Below are 24,931 nucleotides of genomic sequence, written 5' to 3' on the forward strand. Positions count from 1 at the left end.
AATCATATCTCGGAAATAACTACTTTTTGAGTTGTAGAGTGAGAAAGAAATAAAAGAAATTATCAAATTTTCTCATTTTTGTCTCTTGACTTCAACTTTTTCAAAAATGTAAAAATCTAGAAAAAATTAGATAAAATTTTTTTAAATACACAGAAATCTTCGTTTGAATTTTAGCTTTAAAATAAGGCTTCGAAAATTAAAAAATGTTTATCCGTCATCGATTTATCGTTAAAAATGTGAAGCCGTGTTGCGACCGATCGGTGCATTGAAATTCAACTGTGACGACTCGATTCTGGCTTCGCGCGGCTGCGAGTGGGAGTGAAAGCAGGGACGGATTTATGCTGGAAAATAATAAATAATAATTAAATCTGAAAAAGTTAACAATTTTCCCGAATAAATCTACACAAATAAATTAAATGTCTTAAATAAATCTCGATAAGCTCATAGGCTTCATATGTATCGACAGCACAGCTGCCCTAATACAGAAACCTGCTTAATTTGAAAAATATTTTCGAAATTAATTAATAATTTCAAAATTATCAAAGAACTCAGAAAAAAACGGTAGCATGGTGGGTCACGAGCCCACGACCTTTCTATTACCGGTAGACTGCTCTGACCACTGAGCTACATGCACCCCGAGACTTTGTTTGCATTGTTAACTTCTTCAAATTTAATATTTAATCACCGAATGATAAATTTATTTCCTTGAATAAATAATAATGTTTCACTAATGGGGAATCCACACTTCGATCTAAGAAGCTAAGCAGGACGTTTTTTCGTGTTGCTTCCTATATTTTACTATAATATCTATATGTTACGGTTAATGTGCAAAGTTGGTGAATGTGCACATTACCCGAATTGGGCGTTAGTTGGATAATAATGAATGTGAGAATAGCATACGAATTTTGTGTTTCGACGCACTTTAACCGGTGAATGTACACATTCACCAAATCGTTTTGGCCAAAGTGAAAAATTAGTATACCCCGAACAAATGGCAGGGTAGTGCAGGTATAGTCGGACAGTACCGGTGGTCGGACACTTTCATGTTTTTTGTCAAATAAATAATAATGCATTGCAATAATTACTTTAAAGTTATATACTGGCCGAATATATGAAGTATGTATTTTATGAAAATAGTGTTATTTTACAAAATAATTAAACAAGAAATATTTTATTCATTATTTTAAAAATCATGCTGTCCGAATGTAGCTGCAACCATTTTCAAGTAGCGCAATGAGTAGCACAAAGTTTTGTTGATAATTAATCGTAAATATTAAAAATTATAGGATTCAAATATTATATTATTAACTTCTAATAAGCTCTAATTCAATTTTCCAGTAGGAAGCTATTACAAAATTATTTTTTTACTGTATAAATCCAAAATATCTGACAGATGTCACTGCAGAATGCAAACTAGAATAATAACTGACGTTTAGAAAAAAAACATTCAACTGTTACTTTATTGTATTTGTAAAAGTTTTATTCTTAAACAATTGACATTTCAATTTCCATTTGTTACATTTGTATTTCTATATATATTATTCGTTCCATTTAATAATATTAATTATAATATTCAAATTTTTTCAGTTAACAATTTGCTTATTTATATTTGAAATGTTGACGTTTTTTTTTTTTTTTTTTGACAATGCAAAATAAGATTTATTATGAGTACTTTCTCTTAACAAAAATAAAATTTATATATTCGCGCTCTTTTTAAATAACATACGACTGCAGCGCCACGTTTACATGTCCAAACAATTTTGAAAACACCCTTCTATTAAGATTTTACATTCTCATTGCCCATTCTTTATTTCGATACTTTTCGATACATTCGACCTTTCCACTCCATGTCTTTTTTAAGAAAGGACTTATATTAAGAATTAATTTATTTATAATAATTCCTTACATTATCATATTTTATAATAATTATAATTACTGAACAAATTACTTGCTTTCAATTTCTACATTTACAAACTAACGTTGGTCAATGTGTACAATCACCAATTTACTTGGGAAATGTACATAATTTCTTCTGAGAATGATAGATTACACAGGTCAACAAAAAAAGACTTACTTTTTTTTATGAGATAGCGGAATGGTTTCCTATGTATTTTTGGACGCTGAACACGATCCCGACTTCCAAATTTGCCCATCACGTCAGGATTTTGAAAAAAGTGGGGGTAAAGACCCCAAAAACGCTTTTTTGAGGATTTTCAACATTTCTTTTCTCTTTAACCTGACGTGCTAGAGACTTCCACAAGGTCTTAAATTAAAGCTTGTAATGTGCACTACAAGACCAATATCCATAAAATAAAAAAAAATTAAAATTTTTTTCAAAAAATGGGGTTGAAGACACCAAAAATTTGTGTTTTTGGATTGCTTTAATAGACTTCTTGCAATCGCTTGGATTCGCTTGAAAATGGGTACTTGGGGTTTTTGGGGTCGCTGATTACGAATCCGATATTTGTTTGCAAAAATTTAAAACGGCGAAACCAAGATGGCAGATGTAAAAATTAAGAATTGCTTGGATTCGCTTGAAAATTGTTCTTTTGTTATTGTTATTTTGTTTATTTCAGGGTTTTTGGGGTCGCTGATTACGAATCCGCCATTTTTAATTTTTGCAAACTAATATCGGATTCGTAATCAGCGACCCCAAAAACCCCAAGTAACCATTTTCAAGCGAATCCAAGCAATTGCAAAACGTCTATTAAAGCAATCCAAAAACACAAATTTTTGGTGTCTTCAATCCCATTTTTTGAAAAAAATTTTAATTTTTTTTTATTTTATGGATATTGGTCTTTTAGTGCACATTAAAAGCTTTAATTTAAGACCTTGTGGAAGTCTTTAGCACGTCAGGTTAAAGAGAAAATAAATGTTGAAATTCCCCAAAAAGCGTTTTTGGGGTCTTTACCCCCACTTTTCTCAAAATCCTGACGTGATGGGCAATTTTGGAAGTCGGGATCGTGTTCAGCGTCCAAAAATACATAGGAAACCATTCCGCTATATCATAAAAAAAAGTAAGTCTTTTTTTGTTGACCTGTGTTATTCACATTTACCAAAAAGCCCGGTAAATGTGCACATTCACCGGACTTCGCATTTTAACCGTAACATATATACATAAGAGCGTCACGAAAAAGCGTCCCGCTTATATGCATTAGCGTGCCCAAAAAAATATCCCACTTTTAATTTTTTTTAATGCTACCTCAAAATATTGTTTTTCAATGAAAAATATTGAACATGTATTTTTTCTTTTTTAAATAAAATCATTTTTAAAGGTCGCGCTGCGCTAGTCCATTTTTCATAAAAAAATTGATTTTTCCAGCTTTAAGTTCTGGAATAGTAAAAAACAATGTAAAAAAAGTTACTATGCACGTAAAATTATTTTCATACTTCTACCTTAAGTTTACAATGTTTCCAGCAAAGGAATAAATTACTTACAAGGCATAAAGGATCTTAGAGTTGGCCATATTTTAGTTTTTCCGTAAAAGTATTTCCAAAATACCCACAAATAAATTTTTTAAATGACAAACATTGGTGGGATTTTGTGGTGGGATAAAAATGCTTTCTCTAAATACTTTGGATAAATAATTAATAAACTTTCAATGGACATAAATCATCAAAAAGTGTAAAAATGGATAGTTTGAAAATGAAATACAAATAACACTGGCCTGCAAATTTTGACTTAATTCTGTTACATAAAAGATTACATCTAGATTAAATTTACGCATTTTCGATGTAGAAGACGAATCCGACCTTCAAAATGACCCATCACGTCAGGTTTTCTTGTAATATTGGCCTAAATTTCTAAAAAATGGCTAACTTGCCATTTCACGAAATTTTTTTTGGTTAACCAATTTTTTTTCATTTTAAAAAATTGCATCGTATAATACTATGTCTCAGCTTTAAAACCCATTTTTTAAAATCGTTTTACGATTTTTTCAAAAAAAGTTACGTAGACTTGAAATTGTTTTTATTTAACCGACAGATTGGCTCAGTCGGATAGATGCCTGGCGTTGGTGGTCGTTTAAGGACCAAGGGTATAAGTACCCTTGGTTCGCGCCCACTTGGCTTGGTATTTTTCCGGCACGTGAGACAATCTGAGCGGGAGGTTTGACGTCGAGGTATAATGATGTGCACCGTCGATTATTGTCCGGTACACACCATTAGAACTCGACTGTCGATAAACCGGTTGTACTCAGAGAGGTTTTCTACAGTTTCCCTCTTCTCTGGCGAGAAAACCCATTGACGGGTGGTCCAGGCGTAATGCGAGTACTCCTAATAAAAGTCGGCTGTAGACGCAAATTAGGTTAATATATAGAAAATTTCTAAAGTAGAATGGTTATGCTTAATCCAAAAAAAAAAAAAAAAAGTATTTCTCGGGGACTCTTGTCGAAGTGCGTAAGGCCAATAGGGCAGGAGTATAAACAATAAAAAAAAAAAAAAAAAAAAAAAATTGTTTTTATTTAAGCAAATTTGAGGTGGGTCAGAATTCCTCAACTGTTTTTGTCAAAAAATGAATTTTCTCGAAACTTTGCTAAAATGTCACTATTATTAGTAGAAGTGTAAATATAATTTTTTTTTTAATTTGATAGAAAATTTTTTGATTTACGGAGTTTCAAAATGTTGACTTTTTTCAAAATATATTTTTTTTGATTTAATATATTGATAGGCAAAATTAATCAAATTATAAGTGTGAATAGTGATTTTTAAAGTGTTTTTTACGAACTACAAGCTGGCAATGAAAAAAAAATGTTTTCATTCAATTTGACTTATCAATATATTCAATCAAAAAATATATATTTTGATAAGGGTCAAAATTTTGAAACTACGTAAGTCAAAAAACATTTTATTAAATTCAATAATATTTATATTTACACTTCCACTTATAATAGTAACATTTTGGCAAAGTTTCGAGAAAATTCAACAACATAAATTTTTTTTGACCTGGGCAGTTGAGAAATTTGCCTTAGGTATATAAAACAATAAAGGATGAGGTAAGTATTTTGAATTTTGAAATTAGTTTTTTTAATAAAAAAAGGATTACCTGAATTTAAACGTAATGAATGTTTTCCTTGAACAACAAAATGTATAGAATAATGTAATGAATGATTTTAAAAAGTAAAGTTATATTTTCCAATTTGTGAATAAAAACTTGTTTAAACAATTTTTTAAAATGAATTACCAATATAAAAATTGATTATATATTTTTGTTAAAAATTGTATTATTTTACCTCTACTCCGTTTCATATACTTACCTTAAACTTCAAAAGTTTGATATAACTACATTTATTTAAATGTAGCCTAAATAAAAACAATTTCAAATCTACGTAACTTTTTTAGAAAAAATCGTGAAGCGATTTTTAAAAATGGGTTTGAAAGCTTAGACATGGTATTATACGATAAAATTTTTCAAAATGGAAAAAAAAATTTGGTTACCAAGAAAAAATTTCGTGAAATGGCTAAATTAGACACTTTTTGGAAATTTATGTCAATATTACAAGAAATCCCGACGTGATGGGTCATTTTCAAACTATCAATTTTTACACTTTTTGATGATTTGTGTCCATTAAAAGTTTATTAATTATTTATACAAAGTATTTAGAGAAAGCATTTTTATCCCACAACAAAATCCCAAAAATCCTTTCCCCGCATAAATTCGTCACTCCTTTTTTTCTCATTCGCAGCCGCGCGAAGCTAGAATCGAGTCGTCACAGTTGAATTTCAATGCACCAATCGGTCGCAACACGGCTTCATATTTTTCATGATATATCAAAGACGGATTAACCTTCTTTAATTTTCGAAGACTTATTTTAAAGCTAAAATTCTAACGAAGATTGCTGTGTTTTAAAAAAAATTGTATCTAAATTTTTCTAGATTTTTGAAAAAGTTGAAGTCAAGAGACAAAAATGATAAAATTTGATAATTTTTTTATTTCTTTCTCATTCTACAACTCAAAAAAAAGTTAACAAAATTGACTTCAAAGACAGTTTATTTTAAGCAAAATGTATTCAGCTTTCTAACCGTATTTAAGTTTTTTTGTATCTGATTTTATTTCTGAAATATGATTGAAAAAGTGATAGCATGTTTTTCATAGAGTCGCGTGTAATCGTCCTGATACTTGTGGACGGTAGTGTATTGTTTGTTAATTTTTTATTAATTATTATTTACATATAAATGTGATAAATAAATAAAAATAAATAGTTCTTGACAAGCAAGTAAAATTGTGTATTTTCAAATAAATAAAATATCTGATTAAGTACTACATTTTGACGGGAAATTCTAATATCTGTTAAAAAATTTAGAATAACACGTGCGTGTATAGTGTAGTAGTATCGTTCCGGGTTTAGCTTTAGATGTATGTGCGTATGCGTTAGGGTTACGTGTTCGTGTCCCCTCAGTGTTAAAAATATTTATTTAAATATTTAATTCATAAGTTTGCGTTAATTTTAAGATGTATACATATAAGGTGAATTATGGATGTGTTCTAAATAATAATTATTTTTTCATTTAATGTTTACTTTTTATTTGTCATCGGATAATGGAAATTCGATTAAGAATTTCAAATAACTACGATAGTGTAAATCTAATATTATTATCCTGACTATTTTTCATAGCCATATTAACTAATTTTCTACACGGAAAAAAATTTCCTGTGAAAATTACAAGATTTCCTGTGCCATCTATGAACGGCGGTTGTAGTATCCACAAACGGCTGAGTTTGGGAAATACACAAACCAGAATGAGTCTTGTCACAAACTTCAGTTTATGATTCAACAGCTTATACAGTCACGCAGCAGACGACAAGCAGACGTTCACTTGAATTTTTTTGCGCATGCGTGGATTTCTTGGTGTTATTACAGATTGGTTTGTGGTACACCCAAACCAGCTTGTTGGAAACACAAAACTCGACTGCATAAAGCACAACTTAACCTATTTGTATAATTTACAAAAAAGTTTGTGTTTTCTATAAGAAATTTTTTTCCGTGTAGTCACTTTGACTATGCTTAGACCTTAGTGTTTGACTAGGTTGCCCTAGTGGATGCCTCTCGTAACCAGGCAACCTAGTCAATTCCTGGTACACGGGTACTAGGAATTTTTTTTCAGTGAAAATTTATGTAAATCGATTAATTTTTGAAAAAATTTGTACAACGCCAAAAATTCAACAAGTTAGTTAAGGTCAGGAAGAAGTCTTGACGTGAAACTTTTTTTATGTAGTTAAGATAAAGAAGAAGTATTGAAAAGAATGAATACGCTTTATATCAGTCTAAGTTTCAACGTTGTATGGGAGTGAAAATTATGTCTTCGTTACATTTAGTTAGTAGTTTTTGTCAGATTCCATTAAAAGATGAATTAGAAAAATATGCGGGATTTATTTTCGAAGGAAAATGTTATGTAGTTAATGTAGTACCATTTCGTTTAAAAACGAGTACAAGCGCATTTGTTAGAGTATTAGAACATATATTCTGCGGCTTAGACGACTTTGTGATCACTGTTATCGTCGAAATGCTGCGTACATCACAAAATATCGACTGTATCACCTAGGAAGATTGAGGAGCTTTATATGCTATAAGGAAATACGCGCCATGTCAAATAAATGCAGCGTATCTCCTTATAGATATATTTTATCTGCAAATGGAACTAGGCAAGAAGATAATTGTTCATAAATAAATTTAGAAGAAAATGAACCATAAATAGAAGCTGTTTTTACAATTTACAATTTTTTATCTTTATAAGTGAGAATTAACTTGTTCCATAGAGTTTCCCATATGTTTATGCATGAACTGCTATTACGTTTAAAATTACACTGGACTCTCGGATCTTTTGCATTACATTAAATAAATAAATGAATATTAGAATGTCAAAACATTTATTTCACGATAACTTAGGTTATCTAAAGTGAATTATAACAGCTCCTCCATTATGTGATTAAAATTACATTAAAATTTTAATTATTATAAATGTAAGTATTAAGGTATTAGTCGCGTAAAATGGTTTTCGTCAGATTTTTTTCAAATTTTGCATACTCATTCCTGAAGTATTTATCTACAGAATGAGACCAATTTCATTAATTTTTGACCGTTTCAAAGCTTCAAAAAATGAATTCAAAGTTCATACGTTTTGCATGGAGGGAGCACCCAATGCATGTATTGAATTTGTTTAATAATTATTTATATGATAACTAATCGTCAGATTTTAAAACAAAACTACCAAAGTATTCAATTAGATGAAAGAAATGAATAAAAAAAACATGACATTTTTTGACCGCACCAAACTATAAATATATTGACAAAAAGGTAAAAAAATAGTTAAATTACATGAACTTTTATACGAACGAATAGAGTGGGGAGTTAAACTGTCTCTCTCACTCTCACTGCCCCACTCTTGTAAGCGGCCCGGTAAACTTTTAGCCAGAGCCAGCTGCGCGACTAATAATTTAAAACTAAAACATAAATACTGTCATTAATTTATATTTGGTTATACGTATTGTATTGCGTTACCATGGCATATTTGTTTTGGTAAAAGGTATGAGAGGATTTGGTCCCATAAGTGTAAAAGATCCGAGAGTCGAGTGTACTTTATAAAAGAATATTTGTGTATTGTAGAGTATATTTTTTTTATAAAAATTAATTAATTTTGTCTACCTTGTATCGTTCTTTTGAAGAATGCTTTACATGCTTCACAAGATGCAACGCCATAATGAAAGCCACTTGCAACATCCCCACAAACAAGGCAAATTCTCCTTGGCATCATATCTTCCTCTTTAACTCCATTCTGAAATAAGTGTCTTTAATTTATGTCTACAATAAAATAGAAAGTGAATATAAATGTAATTCTTTTAATTGTATAACGTATCCTGTCGTTCTCAATTATCGCCATGACTATAGTTACTTTGTTTTTAAAGGACTTTCTGGTATAAGATTGGTAAAAAACAAACTTTTTTAAAATCTATTATTGTAAAAAAAAGTATTACAGTTATTGCAAAAACTCGTTTCGGATATTGTTACACTATTGGCGGAAATTGTGCGAACGCTAACATCTCGAGCTATTAAAAAACACACCCGCCCAGAAAGAGTGATAACTCCGTTAAAAATGAAGCTAAATGCTTTTTTCAAATTGCATTGGAAAGCTTATTAAATTTCCAATGAAACTAGATGCTTTTTTGAATGGCATTGGAATTACATAAATAGGAAGTGAGATATCATGTTATGAAGACAAAAAATAATTCTATTTTTTTTCGGAATTTCTTACCCTGACTTTGACTCCTGGCAAAATTTAGAAAAGTTAATGAAAAATTTAATTGTTACTTTTACAGACTATTCCTTGTAACCTAAGCCTTAAATAGAGACCAAGAACATAAAAAAAAATAAAAAATATCCTATTTATGTAATTCCAATGCAATTTAAAAAAGCATCTAGTTTAATTTTTAACGGAGTTATCACACTTTCTGTGTGAGTGTGTTTTTTAGTAGTTCGAGATGTTTACGTTCGCACAATTTCCGCCGTTAGTGTACATATTACAAGAAGAGAATTAAATAATATATTACGATTCAAGGACAGAAAGTTGAAAATCCTGCCAGGCGTAACCAATCTCGAAACCAATCAGAACGCGCAAACCACAAAAGTCACCATTCCCGGAAGAAAATTTAAACGGATACAGTGAGTTCTCGCGAGTCGTTCAATTCTCGAAAATTTTCAAGATCATAAAACTCACGAGTCGTTCAACGCATAAGCCACGCCTCCAAGGCGATTTCAGGGATGTGTGAAACATATTTATCGCCCCGAAAGACACAATATTCAATGACTTTGGTCCGTTTAAATTACACAGCACTGAGCACCGGCGCGCGCATGCTAGAAATTGAACGACTCGTGAATCGGTCACTGATCAGCTGTTGAACGACTGGCGAGTTTGAACGACTCGTGAGTTGAACGACTCGCGAGAACTCACTGTACTTTGAATTATTTTAGTTCATTTTTGCAACTGTAGGTAGCAACTTCCAAAAGGTAACTTTTTTTCAGAGAAATATTTTCCGGGCAACCTCTTTTATATTAATTAAAATTTCAAACGAGATTCTCTTCATAAGGATTTTTTCTAGACAACATATCTCAAAAACTAATTTTTTAATGTTTTGGAGTCATTTCATTATATGTGGACGTCCACAATTTAGTCATTTTGGAGCAAAATCATAAGTTTTTTTAAAAATTTTTATTACCAATCTACATGTTATGTTTTGACAAGTCGAATCATGCGGTTTTCATTAATTTATAGATAAAATTTAACTGTTTGATTTTATTGGTTCTTTAGAAAAATGAAAAGGGACCATTTTGTCGGTCATTTGCAAAAGTAATCCGTATTTTAAAAATGGAGGTGTGGAAAAATTTAAAACCTCTTGATTTTTCATCTTTAGGGTGTCCTGGACTGTAAAAACTTCTTATCTGAATAACTTCCCAGAAGAACCAAAGATATTGATGTTAAAGTCTTTTTTTTCGTAATTGTCGAAATGAAAACACAGGTTTACAAATTAAAAACTTTTTTTGCCAATCGAACGAAACATTTTTTTTTCGAATAGTAGGTATTTTTTGAGTAAGAAAATCATAGTTTAAATTTTTTTTCCCTCGTGCAGTTTTTCTGTAGCTTCAAATTTAGCATTTTCGAGGTGCGACGCCACTTAAACTTACCTGTAGGAAAATTAGCTTGCCAAAATATAATAAGTGAGGTATCATTGGAAAGGTTATTAAATCACCTTTCGATCCATAGATTATAGAATAAAATTCAATAAAAATTGAGAGAGTTACAGTCGATTTAAGATCAAATTTCATGACAATTTTGATGTTTTAGACATTTGAGTAACTTCTACTATTTTTTTCTTCATCAAACAGGAAAGAATGTTTAGGTTTTAATTTTTTTATTGATAGACTATATCATTACACAAATTATGAGCACTTGTGGACCCAAAAACCATTTTGAATTTTTGAAATCTGATATCGGATTCGTAATCAGCAACCCCGAAAACCCCCGAGTAACGAATTTAAGACAAATATTATCGATTTTTAAAAACTTGTCCGCCATATTGGATCGGCCATTTTGAAATTTGCAAAACTAACATTGCATTCAAAATCTACGACTTCAGAAACTCTTGATTAGTGATTTTAGTAACTTTAGCGCTTAACTAAATTTTATTACTTGAATTTTTGCTGCAAATGTTTAAGGGATACTAAAAATGAAGAATGTAGTTTCGTTCACTAAATTTAGTGTAGAATTGTCATTTTTAATCCAATCGAGGCCCACAAGGGCTCAAAATTTGTGTAATGATATAGTCTATCAATAAAAAAATTAAAACCTAAACATTCTCTCCTGTTTGATGTAGAAAAAAATAGTAGAAGTTACTCAAATGTCTAAAAATCATCAAAATTGTCATGAAATTTCAACTTTAATCGACTGTAACTCTCTCAATTTTTGTTGAATTTTATTCTATAATCTATGGATCGAAAGGTGATTTAATAACCTTTCCAATGATACCTCATTTATTATATTTTGACAAGCTAATTTTCCTATAGGTAAGTTTAAGTGGCGTCGCACCTCAAAAATGGAAAATTTGAAGCTACAGAAAAACTGCACGAGAGAAAAAAATTAAAACTATGATTTTCTTACTCAAAAAATACCTACTATTCGAAAAAAAATGTTTTGTTCGATTGACAATTTCACTGTAAACCAGTGAAATTTAGATATTGCGTCAATTTTTTCATAATAGAGACTATCAAAAAATTTTAAATATGTTTAATATCTCTTCTTTTTCTTCAAATGACACAATAAAATTGTACCTAATCATTAATCTTGTAAAAAAATGGTTTTTTAATAGAAAAACTGTCCTTTTTAGAAAAGGGCCCATATTGTCGATTTTTCGAATTTTCAAAATTAAGAGGGGTGGGGGGGTGGTTTTAAAAATTTTAAACCTATTGGTTTTTTATCTTCAAGGTGCCCTGAACTAGAAACAATTCTTATCTGAATAACTTCCAAGAAGAACCAGAGATACAACAATTAGTTGGTATTGCAATCTTCAATTCCGTTTTTTTCGAAATGAGGTTTTTGGCGTTCTAAACTTTTAAATTCCGTAACTCAGCGAATTTTTAACCAAAAAAGTTCTAAGACCACTCAAAATTTTCCAAATTTTTCCAGAAATACACCCATATAGATAACTCCAATAGTGCCAAAATGGACCCTTTTCATGATGACGTCCACATATTTCGACTAAAGTCGTTGCCGACTAACTTTAAAAAATTATAATATTTTGCAGGAATTATTTTAAGGGGCACACCTAGTGTGAGTGACTGAAAAAACGTCGATTTTTAGAAATTTTTTTCAGGGAAATTATTGCATCTAATTTTTTTTAAAGTTTTGTACATGTATATTTGTATAAATAGTGAACATTTTGTAATTTTTGCAAAGAAAAATATCTTTTTTTAAAGAGTTATTCGCTATATCCAAAAAAAACAGTTTCTCCACTGCTGCAGTTATTGCGGCCATCTGAGTGACTGAAATCAAAAAATCCAAAAAGATTATTAAACTAGAAGATATTTGCCATACTATGAGGCTCCAGTTTTTTTTTTTTTTTGGATGAAAAATAAAATTTTGGGATGCCAAAAACTATCGGATTTTTTAGGCAAAATTTATAAGCTTTTTTCAAAACTCCGCCATTTTGTTGCAATTCAATATTTTTTTTCTTCCGCGGGTCATTGTACGGCAAATATCTTCTAGTTTAATAATCTTTTTGGTTTTTTACATTCTCATCATATGAGAAAGTATTAGTTTTGGTCGAAAATTGACTTTCGCTAATTTCATGAAATCTCGACGTTTTGGGGTCCCCTGAGTCCGAAAAACATGGTCTAAAAAAAGTGTCTGTCCGTATGTCTGTCTTCGTGTTTATCTGTAGACACAATGGTGTCCCTACGATAACTCTTGAAAAACTTATTGCATCAACTTGCAACTTTGCATGCACAAAGTTAGTGTTAAAATACAGGTCGAGTTCGTTAGCCAGCCATTTTCGTCGAAAACTACGCAAACTACAGTAGTTTCAAAATTTTAAAAATTCAATTTTTTCAAATTTCATTATTTTTAACTTTATATTACTTTAGATTAGACAAATACAAACAACTTTTCTCTACAACATTTTTTCATAGAAAATTAATTTTTTTTTTTAAGTTTTTGGGTCAGGCTAGCTTAACTGGGTTAAAAAATTTTTATTGATTTTCTAAAATGTTATAACTAAAATATATTCATAAAAATTTTAACATTTTAGAAAATCAATGAAATTTTTTTAATGCAGTTTGTCTGGTCTGACCCTTTTTTACATTTTAATTTTTGGTCCTATCTTGTTGGAAATGGTTTTTTACATTCTAATCACATGAGGAGGTATTAGATTTGATGAAAAATTGACTTTTTATACCTCAGGTTGAATGAAAATGGCGACCTTTTTTTCTCATGGGCAAAAAAACAGCTAGTCCCATGCGTTATTTTTGCTCATGGAAAAAAAATGCCGCCATTTTCATAGAAGTCGAACAAGTGAATGAGTTTTACTCCCTGTCGTCTGCTATCTTAAATCGCCACTTTTGTGCCTTTGGAATAAAAAATATCGTAAGTTACACGGGACTTAATGGCTGCCTTTACGGTACATTGTTGCTTAAAATACTATTTGCTAATTTTATGAAATCTTTGCGTTTTGAGTTGCTCTGAATCCAAGAAACATGGTCTGTCGATTACGTCTTTCTGTAGGTCTGTCTGTCTGTCTGTCTGTCCGACGATAACTTTTGAAAAACTTAATTTTTTTAAAAACTTTTTTCGAATTTTTGACTTTTTGTCTCAGCTTAGTGGAGGTGTTTTACTTTTGCTTGTTAAAACGATGGGTAAATATCACATTCACTGTATCCGGATTTACATGTTTTTAATCATACACTTGATATATATTTAGGGTAATGTCACCTTAAGTGGACCGCCTAAGCTTTTTTTCGAAAAAATTCTTTATGAAAGCAAATTAATCGGAGGTTTCTATTCCATGCATTAGTTTAGATCCCTAGGTAAGTGTTTACACCATAATAGCTTTGTTTTATTTTTATTTGGAAAAAACAATTGACTTTAAAAAAATAGCTAATTTTTAAGGAATGAAAAAAGTGTAACCTTGAGTGGACCACTCCTAAAAAATTGTAAAAGTTATTCTATTTTCTTTAATTTATTTAATATTTCTGATATATTAAAACAAAATTTATGCTTATGCAGCTTCAGACCATGATTGTGTTGCAATGTTTACAAGTGAAACCACTTTTAATAATTTTGGCACATATCACATCAATATCACAAAAAAATTAATAAAGAACATAAAACATAGTTTCAAATCAATTTATTGTCAATTTATTTCCTTAAAAATGGTAAACTGACATTAAAAATATAAAAAAACAGGCAGTCCTCTCATGGTTATAAACAGTGGTCCACTCATAGTGAAATACAACTTTTTATGGCAGCAACCACAATTTTTTTTGAGTCAAAATTATTACTTAATTAAACTAAGACAATCAATTGCAATGTCCAAAGTAGTAGGAAAAAAATAAGTTACCTTTTAAAACTTAAATTTTACACTACTTTTACACTTCTAAATCACTTTACTCATTGTAAGAGCGACTTCTTTTTTGGTTTGTATTCTTAAAAATGCGTTACATCAAACAATAACGTACATGTTTATCGCGGAACTTAATTTCTTACGGTTTCTAGGTGCGGTGCTGCTATTCGTTTTATTTATTTCATGTTTCCGCTGTCAGATAACTTATAAACTCAGGTGGTCCACTCAAAGTGGCGGTCCACTCAATGTGACATTACCCTACAAATCACGTATATAGGGGAAACGGGACATAATGGCTAAGGGGCGTAATGAATAATTGTAATTTATTTAAAAATCGTAAATCGAAATGATTTCACTCCAAAGACAATTTGATGTACTGCAAGTTTCTACAAAGTTTGATTATTTATTATTCAATCACTATTGTAAGAAATATAGTAGAAAAACTGTATTTCACATATGAGGCATTATTCCTGAACTGCCCCAAAAATAAAAAAAAGTTCTTGGATTTCCTTTATACTTTGGAAATATGTTACCCTAGTAGGTACAAGTTACTACACCAATTTACAGGTCCAACCCCCCACCCCAATCAAAAGGGTGGGGGGTTGAAATTTCAGCTTCAAGTCGAACATGCATTCTTTAAACATTTGTAGTTTCTACTTAAATTATTCAATTAAAAAAAGTAAGTAGTGTTTTAGAAAGGTTTTTTTGTGTACTTTTAAAATATTTTATTTATATAATAAAAAAAAAATTTTTTTGCAAAAATTTTTTAAAATAAATAGTTTTTTGCAATTTTGTGCAAGTTCGGTAGTTTTTATTTTCTTTTTAATAATCTCAAATGAAAGCTTGGGAATTCCCCTAAAAGAAGATATAAGTCTGAAAATGGGCCGAAACAATTTGCCAAAGATATAGTGTAATAAGTAAAATTTGTTCGTCCGCTCGCGTACTCCAGCGCGATTAACAGTGGGATTTTTTTTCAACTTACTATTGAAAATTGTCTAGAAACTACAAATTTTATCGGATGTTGATGTTCTTGATTTAAAATTACTAAGAGATCCATCAAAGTCGATTTTTGAATTTTTAATTGTTTATTTTTTTCTTGTTACTCAAAAATTTGACAAATTACAATATTTTTAGAAAAAATCATGTTAGTTTTTTTATTTTTCCATTACACATGATCGAAATCAATTTAAATTAGTCTAGTATGACCACCGGACAATTAATAAAGCATAATACAATTTATTTTAATTGTTGCAAACAATGTTAATTAACAAATAGATTACTTCGGACCTTCTTCATAGAAAAAATTGGTTTTTTTGCAGACAAGTTTAAATTTATGTCTAATTTAGTAAAAAACTATTTTACAGTTAGAAATTATCATTAATATTAACAATTATATAAACAATAATCAACTTCCTTTTGTATTTGTAAACATTTTCGTCATTTTTCAAACTTTAAATATTTATATCATATGTACATTCTTTCAAAAACATAAAAACTTTATTAGCTTAAACAATTACATTTGTTATAAACAAACTTTTCATTTTTAAACAAATAAGTAGCTTTTTTCATCAAACAAAATTTTTTCCTTTTTTTTATATTTACTATCATAAAAAAGAACTCCTTAATGAAATGGGAATACTATAAATTATTCATTTAATTCTAACGAACATTATAAGTTAAGAAATATTTATATTTTTAATGAAGTAAACCATTATTCAGTTAAAACAGTTTACATTTAAATGCATATAAATAAATATATTTTTTCTGTGAAAAAAGAACGAAGTTAAATATTTATTAACTTATAATGTTTATTAAAATTAAATGAATAATTTATAGTATTCCCATTCCATTAAGGAGTTCTTTTTTATGATAGTAAATATAAAAAAGGGAAAAATTTTGTTTGATAAAAAAAGCTAATTATTTGTTTAAAAATGAAAAATTTGTTTATAACAAATGTAATTGTTTAAGCAAATAAATTTTTTAAGTTTTTGAAAGAATGTACATATGATATAAATATTTAAAGTTTGAAAAATGACGAAAATGTTTACAAATACAAAAGGAAGTTGATTATTGTTTATATAATTGTTAATATTAATGATAATTTTTAACTGTAAAATAGTTTTTTACTAAATTAGACATAAATTTAAACTTGTCTGCAAAAAAACCAATTTTTTTTATGAAGAAGGTCCGAAGTAATCTATTTGTTAATTAACATTGTTTGCAACAATTTAAATAAATTGTATTATGCTTTATTAATTGTCCGGTGGTCATACTAGACTAATTTAAATTGATTTCGATGATGTGTAATGGAAAAATAAAAAAACTAACATGATTTTTTCTAAAAATATTGTAATTTGTCAAATTTTTGAGTAACAAGAAAAAAATAAACAATTAAAAATTCAAAAATCGACTTTGATGGATCTCTTAGTAATTTTAAATCAAGAACATCAACATCCGATAAAATTTGTAGTTTCTAGACAATTTTCAATAGTAAGTTGAAAAAAAATCCCACTGTTCATCGCGCTGGAGTGCGCGAGCGGACGGACAAATTTTACTTATTACACTATATCTTTGGCAAATTGTTTCGGCCCATTTTCAGACTTATATCTTCTTTTAGGGGAATTCCCAAGCTTTCATTTGAGATTATTAAAAAGAAAATAAAAACTACCGAACTTGCACAAAATTGCAAATAACTATTTATTTTAAAAAATTTTTGCAAAAAAAATTTTTTTTTTATTATATAAATAAAATATTTTAAAAGTACACAAAAAAACCTTTCTAAAACACTACTTACTTTTTTTAATTGAATAATTTAACTAGAAACTACAAATGTTTAAAGAATGCATGTTCGAGTTGAAGCTGAAATTTCAACCCCCCACCCTTTTGATTGGGGTGGGGGGTTGGACCTGTAAATTGGTGTAGTAACTTGTACCTACTAGGGTAACATATTTCCAAAGTATAAAGGAAATCCAAGAACTTTTTTTTATTTTTGGGGCAGTTCAGGAATAATGCCTCATATAAGGAAAGACTAACTTAATATATATAGATATAATAATAATATTTTATTATTTTTCTTTATTTAAACTAAATCAATGTTTTGAAAGGCACAGTAAAATTTTTGACGCTGTTTCAATGGAACCAAAACGATTTAATCTGTTAAGAAGGAAAGGATTTGTGGACCCTCAAGAATTTGATTTGGGATTCAAGTTTACAGAAAAACTTGTTGGAAATGATATTTTGCTGGTACCAAAAACTATGAAAGGTATATATGTTCCACTACGTAATTCACTGAAATTATTTTTGGAGATTCCAGGATTATTTGGTCAAATTTTAAGTTATATGAGGAACTTGTCTAAAGAATCATATATTATTTCGAACATTATACAAAGCAACTTGTGGTCAACAGTTTATAGCAACATTACTCCTGAAACAATTCTACTCCCGTTATTTATTTTTTATGATGATCTCGAAGTCAAAAGTATTCTTTTCAGCACTCTTGTACATGTTTCCGATAAAAAAAGCAGTAATGAAAAAGTCTTTGCAAAGCTTATAGAAGAGCTCAATTTTCTACGAGATCAGGGAATTTTTGTCGATTTTGCAAAGCCAATGCGGAAGAAGCTGCTGTTATGACTGAAGAGAACAAGTCTAAATTGAGAACCGAAGAAAACTATGATCAAGATCTGAAAAAGAATAATCTGTCAGAGACTGGGATAAAAGAACCGTGCGTATTTCATAAGGTGAAAAATTTTCACCTTACACAGAATTTAAGTGTCGATATGATGCACGATATTTTGGAAGGTGTATGCGTGTACGTTATGAGATCCATAATATATTCCTTTATCTTCAAATACAAGTATTTTACTATGGAGTCCCTCAATAATAGGATTCAAAACTTTGACTTCGGATTTACTAAAAGTGGCAACAAGCCTCCCGTAATTCAACTAAACAGAATAAAAAATAAACTAAACTTGAAAATATCGGCATCGGAAATGTTGTGCCTCGTGCGTTACTTCGGCCTCATTGTTGGAGACTTTATTGTGGATAAATGCAACGAATCTTGGAAATTATACCAAAATTTACGTCAAATTATTGACATCGTTACTTCTCCGCGAATATTACGATCAGATGCTTCGGAACTTGCCACTCTGATAAAAGATTTGAATACTTTGTATATTAAATTGTAGGGTAATGTCACATTGAGTGGACCGCCACTTTGAGTGGGCCACTTGAGCTTTTAAGTTATCCGACAGCGGAAACGTGAAATAAATAAAACGAATAGCAGTACCGCACTTAGAAACCGTAAGAAATGATGTTCCGCGATAATCATATATACGTTATTGTTTGATGCACCTCATTTTTAAGAACACAAACCAAAAAAGAAGTCGCTCTTACAATGAGTAAAGTGATTCGGAAGTGTAAAAGTAGTGTAAAATTTAAGTTTTAAAAGGTAACTTATTTTTTTTCTACTACTTTGGACATTGAAATTGATTGTCTTAGTTTAATTAAGTGATAATTTTGACTCAAAAAAAATTGTGGTGTCTGCCATAAACAGTTGCATGTTACCATGAGTGGACCACTGTTTATAACCACGAGTGGACTGCCTGTTTTTTATATTTTTAATGTCAGTTTACCATTTTTATGGAAATTAATTGACAATAAATTGGTTTGAAACTATGTTTTATGTTCTTTATTAATTTTTTGTGATTTTAAGGGGATCCCACTTATCGACATTGCAGATCTAAAATGATTAAAAATCTGCAACGACCGTTTCTTGGAAAATATAAAATATTATTACCTATAAATTTGGAAAACTCATTTTTTATCATGAATACACAGGATGAGTATTTTATTTGTTGTAATTATTTGAAAAAAATTATTGTTAGAAAGTTAAATATGGGCAGTTTCCCTGTAACACATCTTTGACTACTAGCTCAAACTGCAACGACCATTTCTCGAAAACAACGAAACAAAATAATTTTTTCATTTAGGAAATTTAATTTTGTAGGAAAATACGGAGGATGAGACTCATTTGCCATTCAGGAATAAATAAAAACTTTATTTTTTGTAAAGTGTATATATGAAAGTAACTTTTCAAAATTTTCATTTTTTCGTTCTAATTTTTTTAAAATAACTTTAAAAAAGAAACTAAAATCGCGTTTTAAGCTTGAAACATTTTTTGAGGGTCAATTTTAGATTTTTGATTCACACTTACTGTATTGATGAAAATTACAAAATATTTCCTAAGTACCCCTAGGGCGTGTTGGCTAATGCAACACGCTATGTATAACCCGTGTAGAAATTTACCGTGGAAGTGTATGAGAAACTGTCCAGTTGCGCTAGATTCAATCTAGCAACTAGATGGGAAAAATGGACAGGCTTGAACGAGGGATGTAACGCTAGCAACGTCAAGATTTTGTACAGTTATTTTGTCTAGTCCTTGTCTAGTAAAATAAATCATTCTTAGCCAGTTCCTGGATATTAAAATAAGCAGTTTCTACATACTGGGAATAATTGTTAGGTTTATAAATAATAGAACAATATTTTTCAACTTTACTCTTTTGTTTGTTTAACTTTTAAACAAACAAAACAGTAATACAAAAGTATTTGTTATTATCACAATTCCTCTTACAATTATTTTTGAAATTAATTGTAACATATTTTGCTACATTGGATTTTTTCTTTAAAACACAAACACATTCACTATAAAGATTCGTACTTGTATACCGATAATAAAATTAATTGTATATTATATTGTTGCAATCACAAAAAATTTACTTAAAATTACCAAAGTTTTATTACTTATTATGAACATTATAATATGAAAAACAATCTAGACTATTAATGATGACATCACATGTCCTTTTTCTAAAAAATCTTTTTTTCGCTGTAATATATTTAAACTTGTACACTGTCCCTGTTCAAAAATGGAAAACTGAAAACTTTTCACTAGATTTATAAATTTGATTTTATCTTCACAACAAGATAAGTTACAATTGTAGACTCTTGGTTTCTTTTCATTAAGCACTACGTCAAGAACTGATTTCGTCTGCTAGCTTAGTAGACTCTCAGAGCCACCTTCTCCACGAACTTGTACTAAATTCTTAAGTCAGCGTCCTAGACAGTGCCCAGCTAATTCTTGGACAACCTGCTATACGAACTTGTACTGAATTTTCAATTCAGTATCCTAGACAAATTTTAGCCAGATTCTAGACTGTCTTCATAGCGAAGAGAATAAAGGGGAAAACTGTACATTAACATTTCGGGGGCAGGACAGTTTATTCAGAATAATTTTCCACGACAAATGCTATCTAGCTGTAGTCTATTTCTAGGAAGGCCACGACAAATTTCTACACGGGAAAGAGCAATACCTACGATACCGACGAAGTGTACGTTCATTGTAGAAAAAAAAGTAAGCGTAATATAGGGACGTTCGACTTTTTAAAAGAAAGCTGAGGTACTAGAGTAACTTTTCTAGGAGATAAACACTTAATTAAAACAAAAATGTCCGTGTAAATCAACAAAGAGTGAAAAGTTAGCCATTACGCTCCGGTCTACACTACACAAAAACCTTGATACTAATACTTTAAGAATATTTTATCTGCTTCTGCAAATAATATTTCTACTAAGAGTTAGTGTAATTAAAAATAACTTCACAATTTAAATCATCAAGACCAAAAATATACATTTAAATCCACTTTATCTCGCAATCATCAGCAAACAAAAACATGTGATGAGAATGTAATCCTTAAAGTCGTAGTAACTTTAAGAAAAAAAAATGTTTTACGAAACATATAATAGGAAACAAGAACAAGAACACAAATAATGCACAACAATTGCAGACCGCCGCAAGCGAAGCGTGCCATTTGCGCGCGAAGCGCGCAACAACACACGGAGCGCGAAGCGCGACGTGTGAAATAATCGCCGGAGCGCGAAGCGCGACGATCAATATTCGCGCGCCCCGAGACGCGCTGAAACTTGCGAGCCCTCGCGCGAAGCGCGGATGAGAATGTGTCCGCGCTTGCGCGGACAGATTTTTTGATTTAGGTCACTGAGAAGGCCGCAATCACTGCAGCAGTGGGAGAACTTTTTTTTCGGATACTCAGGAGATAGCGAATAACTTTTTAAAAAAAAGATATTTTTCTTTAAAAAAATTACAAAATGTTCACTATTTATACAAATATACATGTACAAAACTTTAAAAAAAAATAGATGCAATAATTTCCCTGAAAAAAATTCCTAAAAATCACCGTTTTTTTCAGTCACTCACACTAGGTGTGCCCCTTAAAGGTATTAGGATCACTGAACAAAAAGAATTTTTAAAGTATTTTTAATACTTATTGTAAAATAAGCATCTAAAGTATATGAGGTCTTAAAAACTGTCACTTTTTCATCTATTAGAAAATGTTAAAGAAAACACATAATTTACCATGAAAACGTAAAATAATTATTAGAATTTATTAAAAATGACTTAGTTTATTATTATAAATTAATAGAAACAATTAATAATAAGAAATATTAAATTAAACATAATTTTAAAGTTTACCTGGCAAATAACCTATTATAATTTTGCAAATTTTATTCACTAAATGTGAGAAAGAAAATCCATTAAATTGAGTAAAACCTTATCAAACATAAAGTACCTGTGATTAACTTTCAGTTTTTCTTATCATTTTCTTACCATTTCCTTCATAAATGCACGGAGAAAAATGTTGCTGAGTTTCTAGTAAAAGTTTCTATGGAATAGTAAGAACTCTACTTTTATATTAAAAATTACTATTTATTGTAAAATGTACTTCGCATGAAGTAAATATTACTATTTCTGGTAGTAAAAATTACTAATAGTAATTATTACATTAGTCACTTTTAAAAATTGCTTTAAGAATTTGATTTTTACATCGTCATTGCAAATTTTATTAAATTTTGTATTACTTTTTACATTTGATATGTTGTAAATATTACTCGTAGAAATTCTAATAATTAGTACTCGGAAAATAAAGATTACTTCTGCAAGAAACAACTTTTACTATTGCAGAGCGAACTTTTTACTCGAAAAAGTAGTAATCCGTACCATTACTACTATAGACCTGTGTTTGTGATGACGTCACTACTGTCATGCGCAACGATCGCAGCCTGACGTCAAAGTCATTAAGATTATAATAAAATCTTCGAATTCTTTCTTTTTTTTTCTTCTTCTTAAATGACTTGAGGCTAGGCCAACTGTCAGTGTAACGAACCAAAGTGGTACCGTTAATTTTCTTTTAGAATCCTAGGTTAGAAGAGCGAAAATCATATACAATTATATTTTTCTTGCAAATACAATTTTTATTTCAAAATACATAAAATGAAACGAGTGAGGTTAACAGTAAAATTGACTCATCATAAAATATAAACTCTTAATTAATTGCAAATTTTTAAGAATCAAACATTTTAAAAGGCCAATTACCTATGACGAAAATTGCAAGCAATTCTATAGGGAGATCATTTGTTTCTTACTAATCCTTCATTTTTCACCCTATTGACAAAATCGTCTCACTCAAGTTGCTAAAATAATTGAATTCTTTCGCCGAGCCCAAATCAAAAGAAATCGAAAACTCATGTTGCGTCAATTGACCAGAAATAGAGTTTGTCGATATAAGATTAAATTAATATTGTATATTTTACACTTTAAATTAAGTTGCAACGACTTGTTTGCAACTTTGAACAGAGCTGAGTCAGCTTTATTGTTTAAGTTTAATTGTTTAAGTTCAATGGCTTTTAGGCAAAGTTTTCGAATCTGTATAGATGTTAAGATTTTCCGATATTGTTAAGTTGATAACTGTAAGTATGAATATGATAAAAGAGTGAAGCTTATGAATAATAATATACATGTAGAGTGTTAATTACTTGAAAAAATATTTTTTGAACGTACTGATTACACAGGTCAACAAAAAAAGACTTACTTTTTTTATGAGATATCGGAATGGTTTCCGATGTATTTTTGGACGCTGAACACGATCCCGAATTCCAAAATTGCCCATCACGTCAGGATTTTGAGAAAAGTGGGGGTAAAGAACCCAAAAACGCTTTTTTGAGAATTTTCAACATTTTTTTTCTCATCAACCTGACGTGCTAGAGACTTCCACAAGATCTTAAATTAAAGCTTGTAATGTGCACTACAAGACCCATATCCATAAAATAAAAAAAAATTAAGATTTCTTTCAAAAAATGGGGTTGAAGACACTAAAAAAATGTGTGTTTTTGGATTGCTTTAATAGACTTCTTGCAATTGCTTGGATTCGATTGAAAATGGTTACTTAGGGTTTTTGGGGTCACTGATTACGAATCCGATATTAGTTTTCAAAAATTCAAAATGGCGAATTCGTAATCGGCGACCCCAAAAACCCTGGAGTAACAAACTTTCAAGCGAATCCAAGCAATTCTTAATTTTTACATCTGCCATCTTGGTTTCGCCATTTTAAATTCTTGAAAACTAATTTCGGATTCGTAATCAACGACTCCAAAAACCCCGAGTAACAATTTTGAAGCGAATCCAAGCAATTGCATGAAGTCTATTAAAGCAATCCAAAAACACACCTTTTTGGTGTCTTCAACCCCATTTTTTGAAAAAGCTTTAAATTTTTTTTTATTTTATGGATATGGATCTTGTAGTGCACATTACAAGCTTTAATTTAAGACCTTGTGGAAGTCTTTAGCACGTCAGGTTAAAGAGAAAAAAAATGTTGAAAATCCTCAAGCGTTTTTGGGGTCTTTACCCCCACTTATCTCAAAATCCTGACGTGATGGGCAATTTTGGAATTCGGGATCATGTTCAGCGTCCAAAAATACATCGGAAACCATTCTGATATCTCATAAAAAAAGTAAGTCTTTTTTTGTTGACCTGTGTTATTTTATTTTAATTTATTAAAATAAAACGAGACAATATAATAAGAATAATAATAATAATAATAATATTTATTCTGCTTATAAAATATACAATTTTGTTGCAGAGAGACTATTAACTTATAGACAGTTCTTACTCATTTAAAACAAAAGAACGCAGCAGTAAACTATTTATAATATAATAACAAACACTTCTTAAATCACATTCATTTGATATATTACAAAGTTCCGTTATTGTGCAACCATTTTTATTCTACAATGTTAGTTTTTCTAAATATAAAATAAGAGACAATATAGCTCTCTACACCAGCATTTTTTTTAAAAAGTAAAAATTGTTTGAAAACGAAGCAAAAGTTACAATTTCTTGAACAGTTTCAAAATTACTACTTGAAAGTAGTAATTTTTCATCGAAAATAGTATAATCATTACTATTTATTTTTCTCCGTG

At 29.8% G+C, this 24,931-nt stretch overlaps 1 protein-coding gene across 3 annotated transcripts in view; it reads right to left on the reverse strand.

Moving 5' to 3' along the window:
• LOC122504785 (steroid hormone receptor ERR2) overlaps positions 1–24,931 on the reverse strand; it is a 183,911-nt gene that overhangs the window by 87,138 nt on the left and 71,842 nt on the right. For all 3 annotated transcript variants that reach the window (XM_043616031.1, XM_043616029.1, XM_043616030.1), the window contains one exon: positions 8,643–8,772. In XM_043616031.1, the coding sequence (XP_043471966.1) occupies positions 8,643–8,751 (109 nt within the window). In that variant the 5' untranslated portion in view covers positions 8,752–8,772. The remainder of the gene's footprint in view (positions 1–8,642; positions 8,773–24,931) is intronic.

This window comes from Leptopilina heterotoma, unplaced genomic scaffold (genome assembly GCF_015476425.1).
Source record: "Leptopilina heterotoma isolate Lh14 unplaced genomic scaffold, ASM1547642v1 Lhet_316, whole genome shotgun sequence".
Classification (NCBI taxonomy): Eukaryota; Metazoa; Arthropoda; class Insecta; order Hymenoptera; family Figitidae; genus Leptopilina; species Leptopilina heterotoma.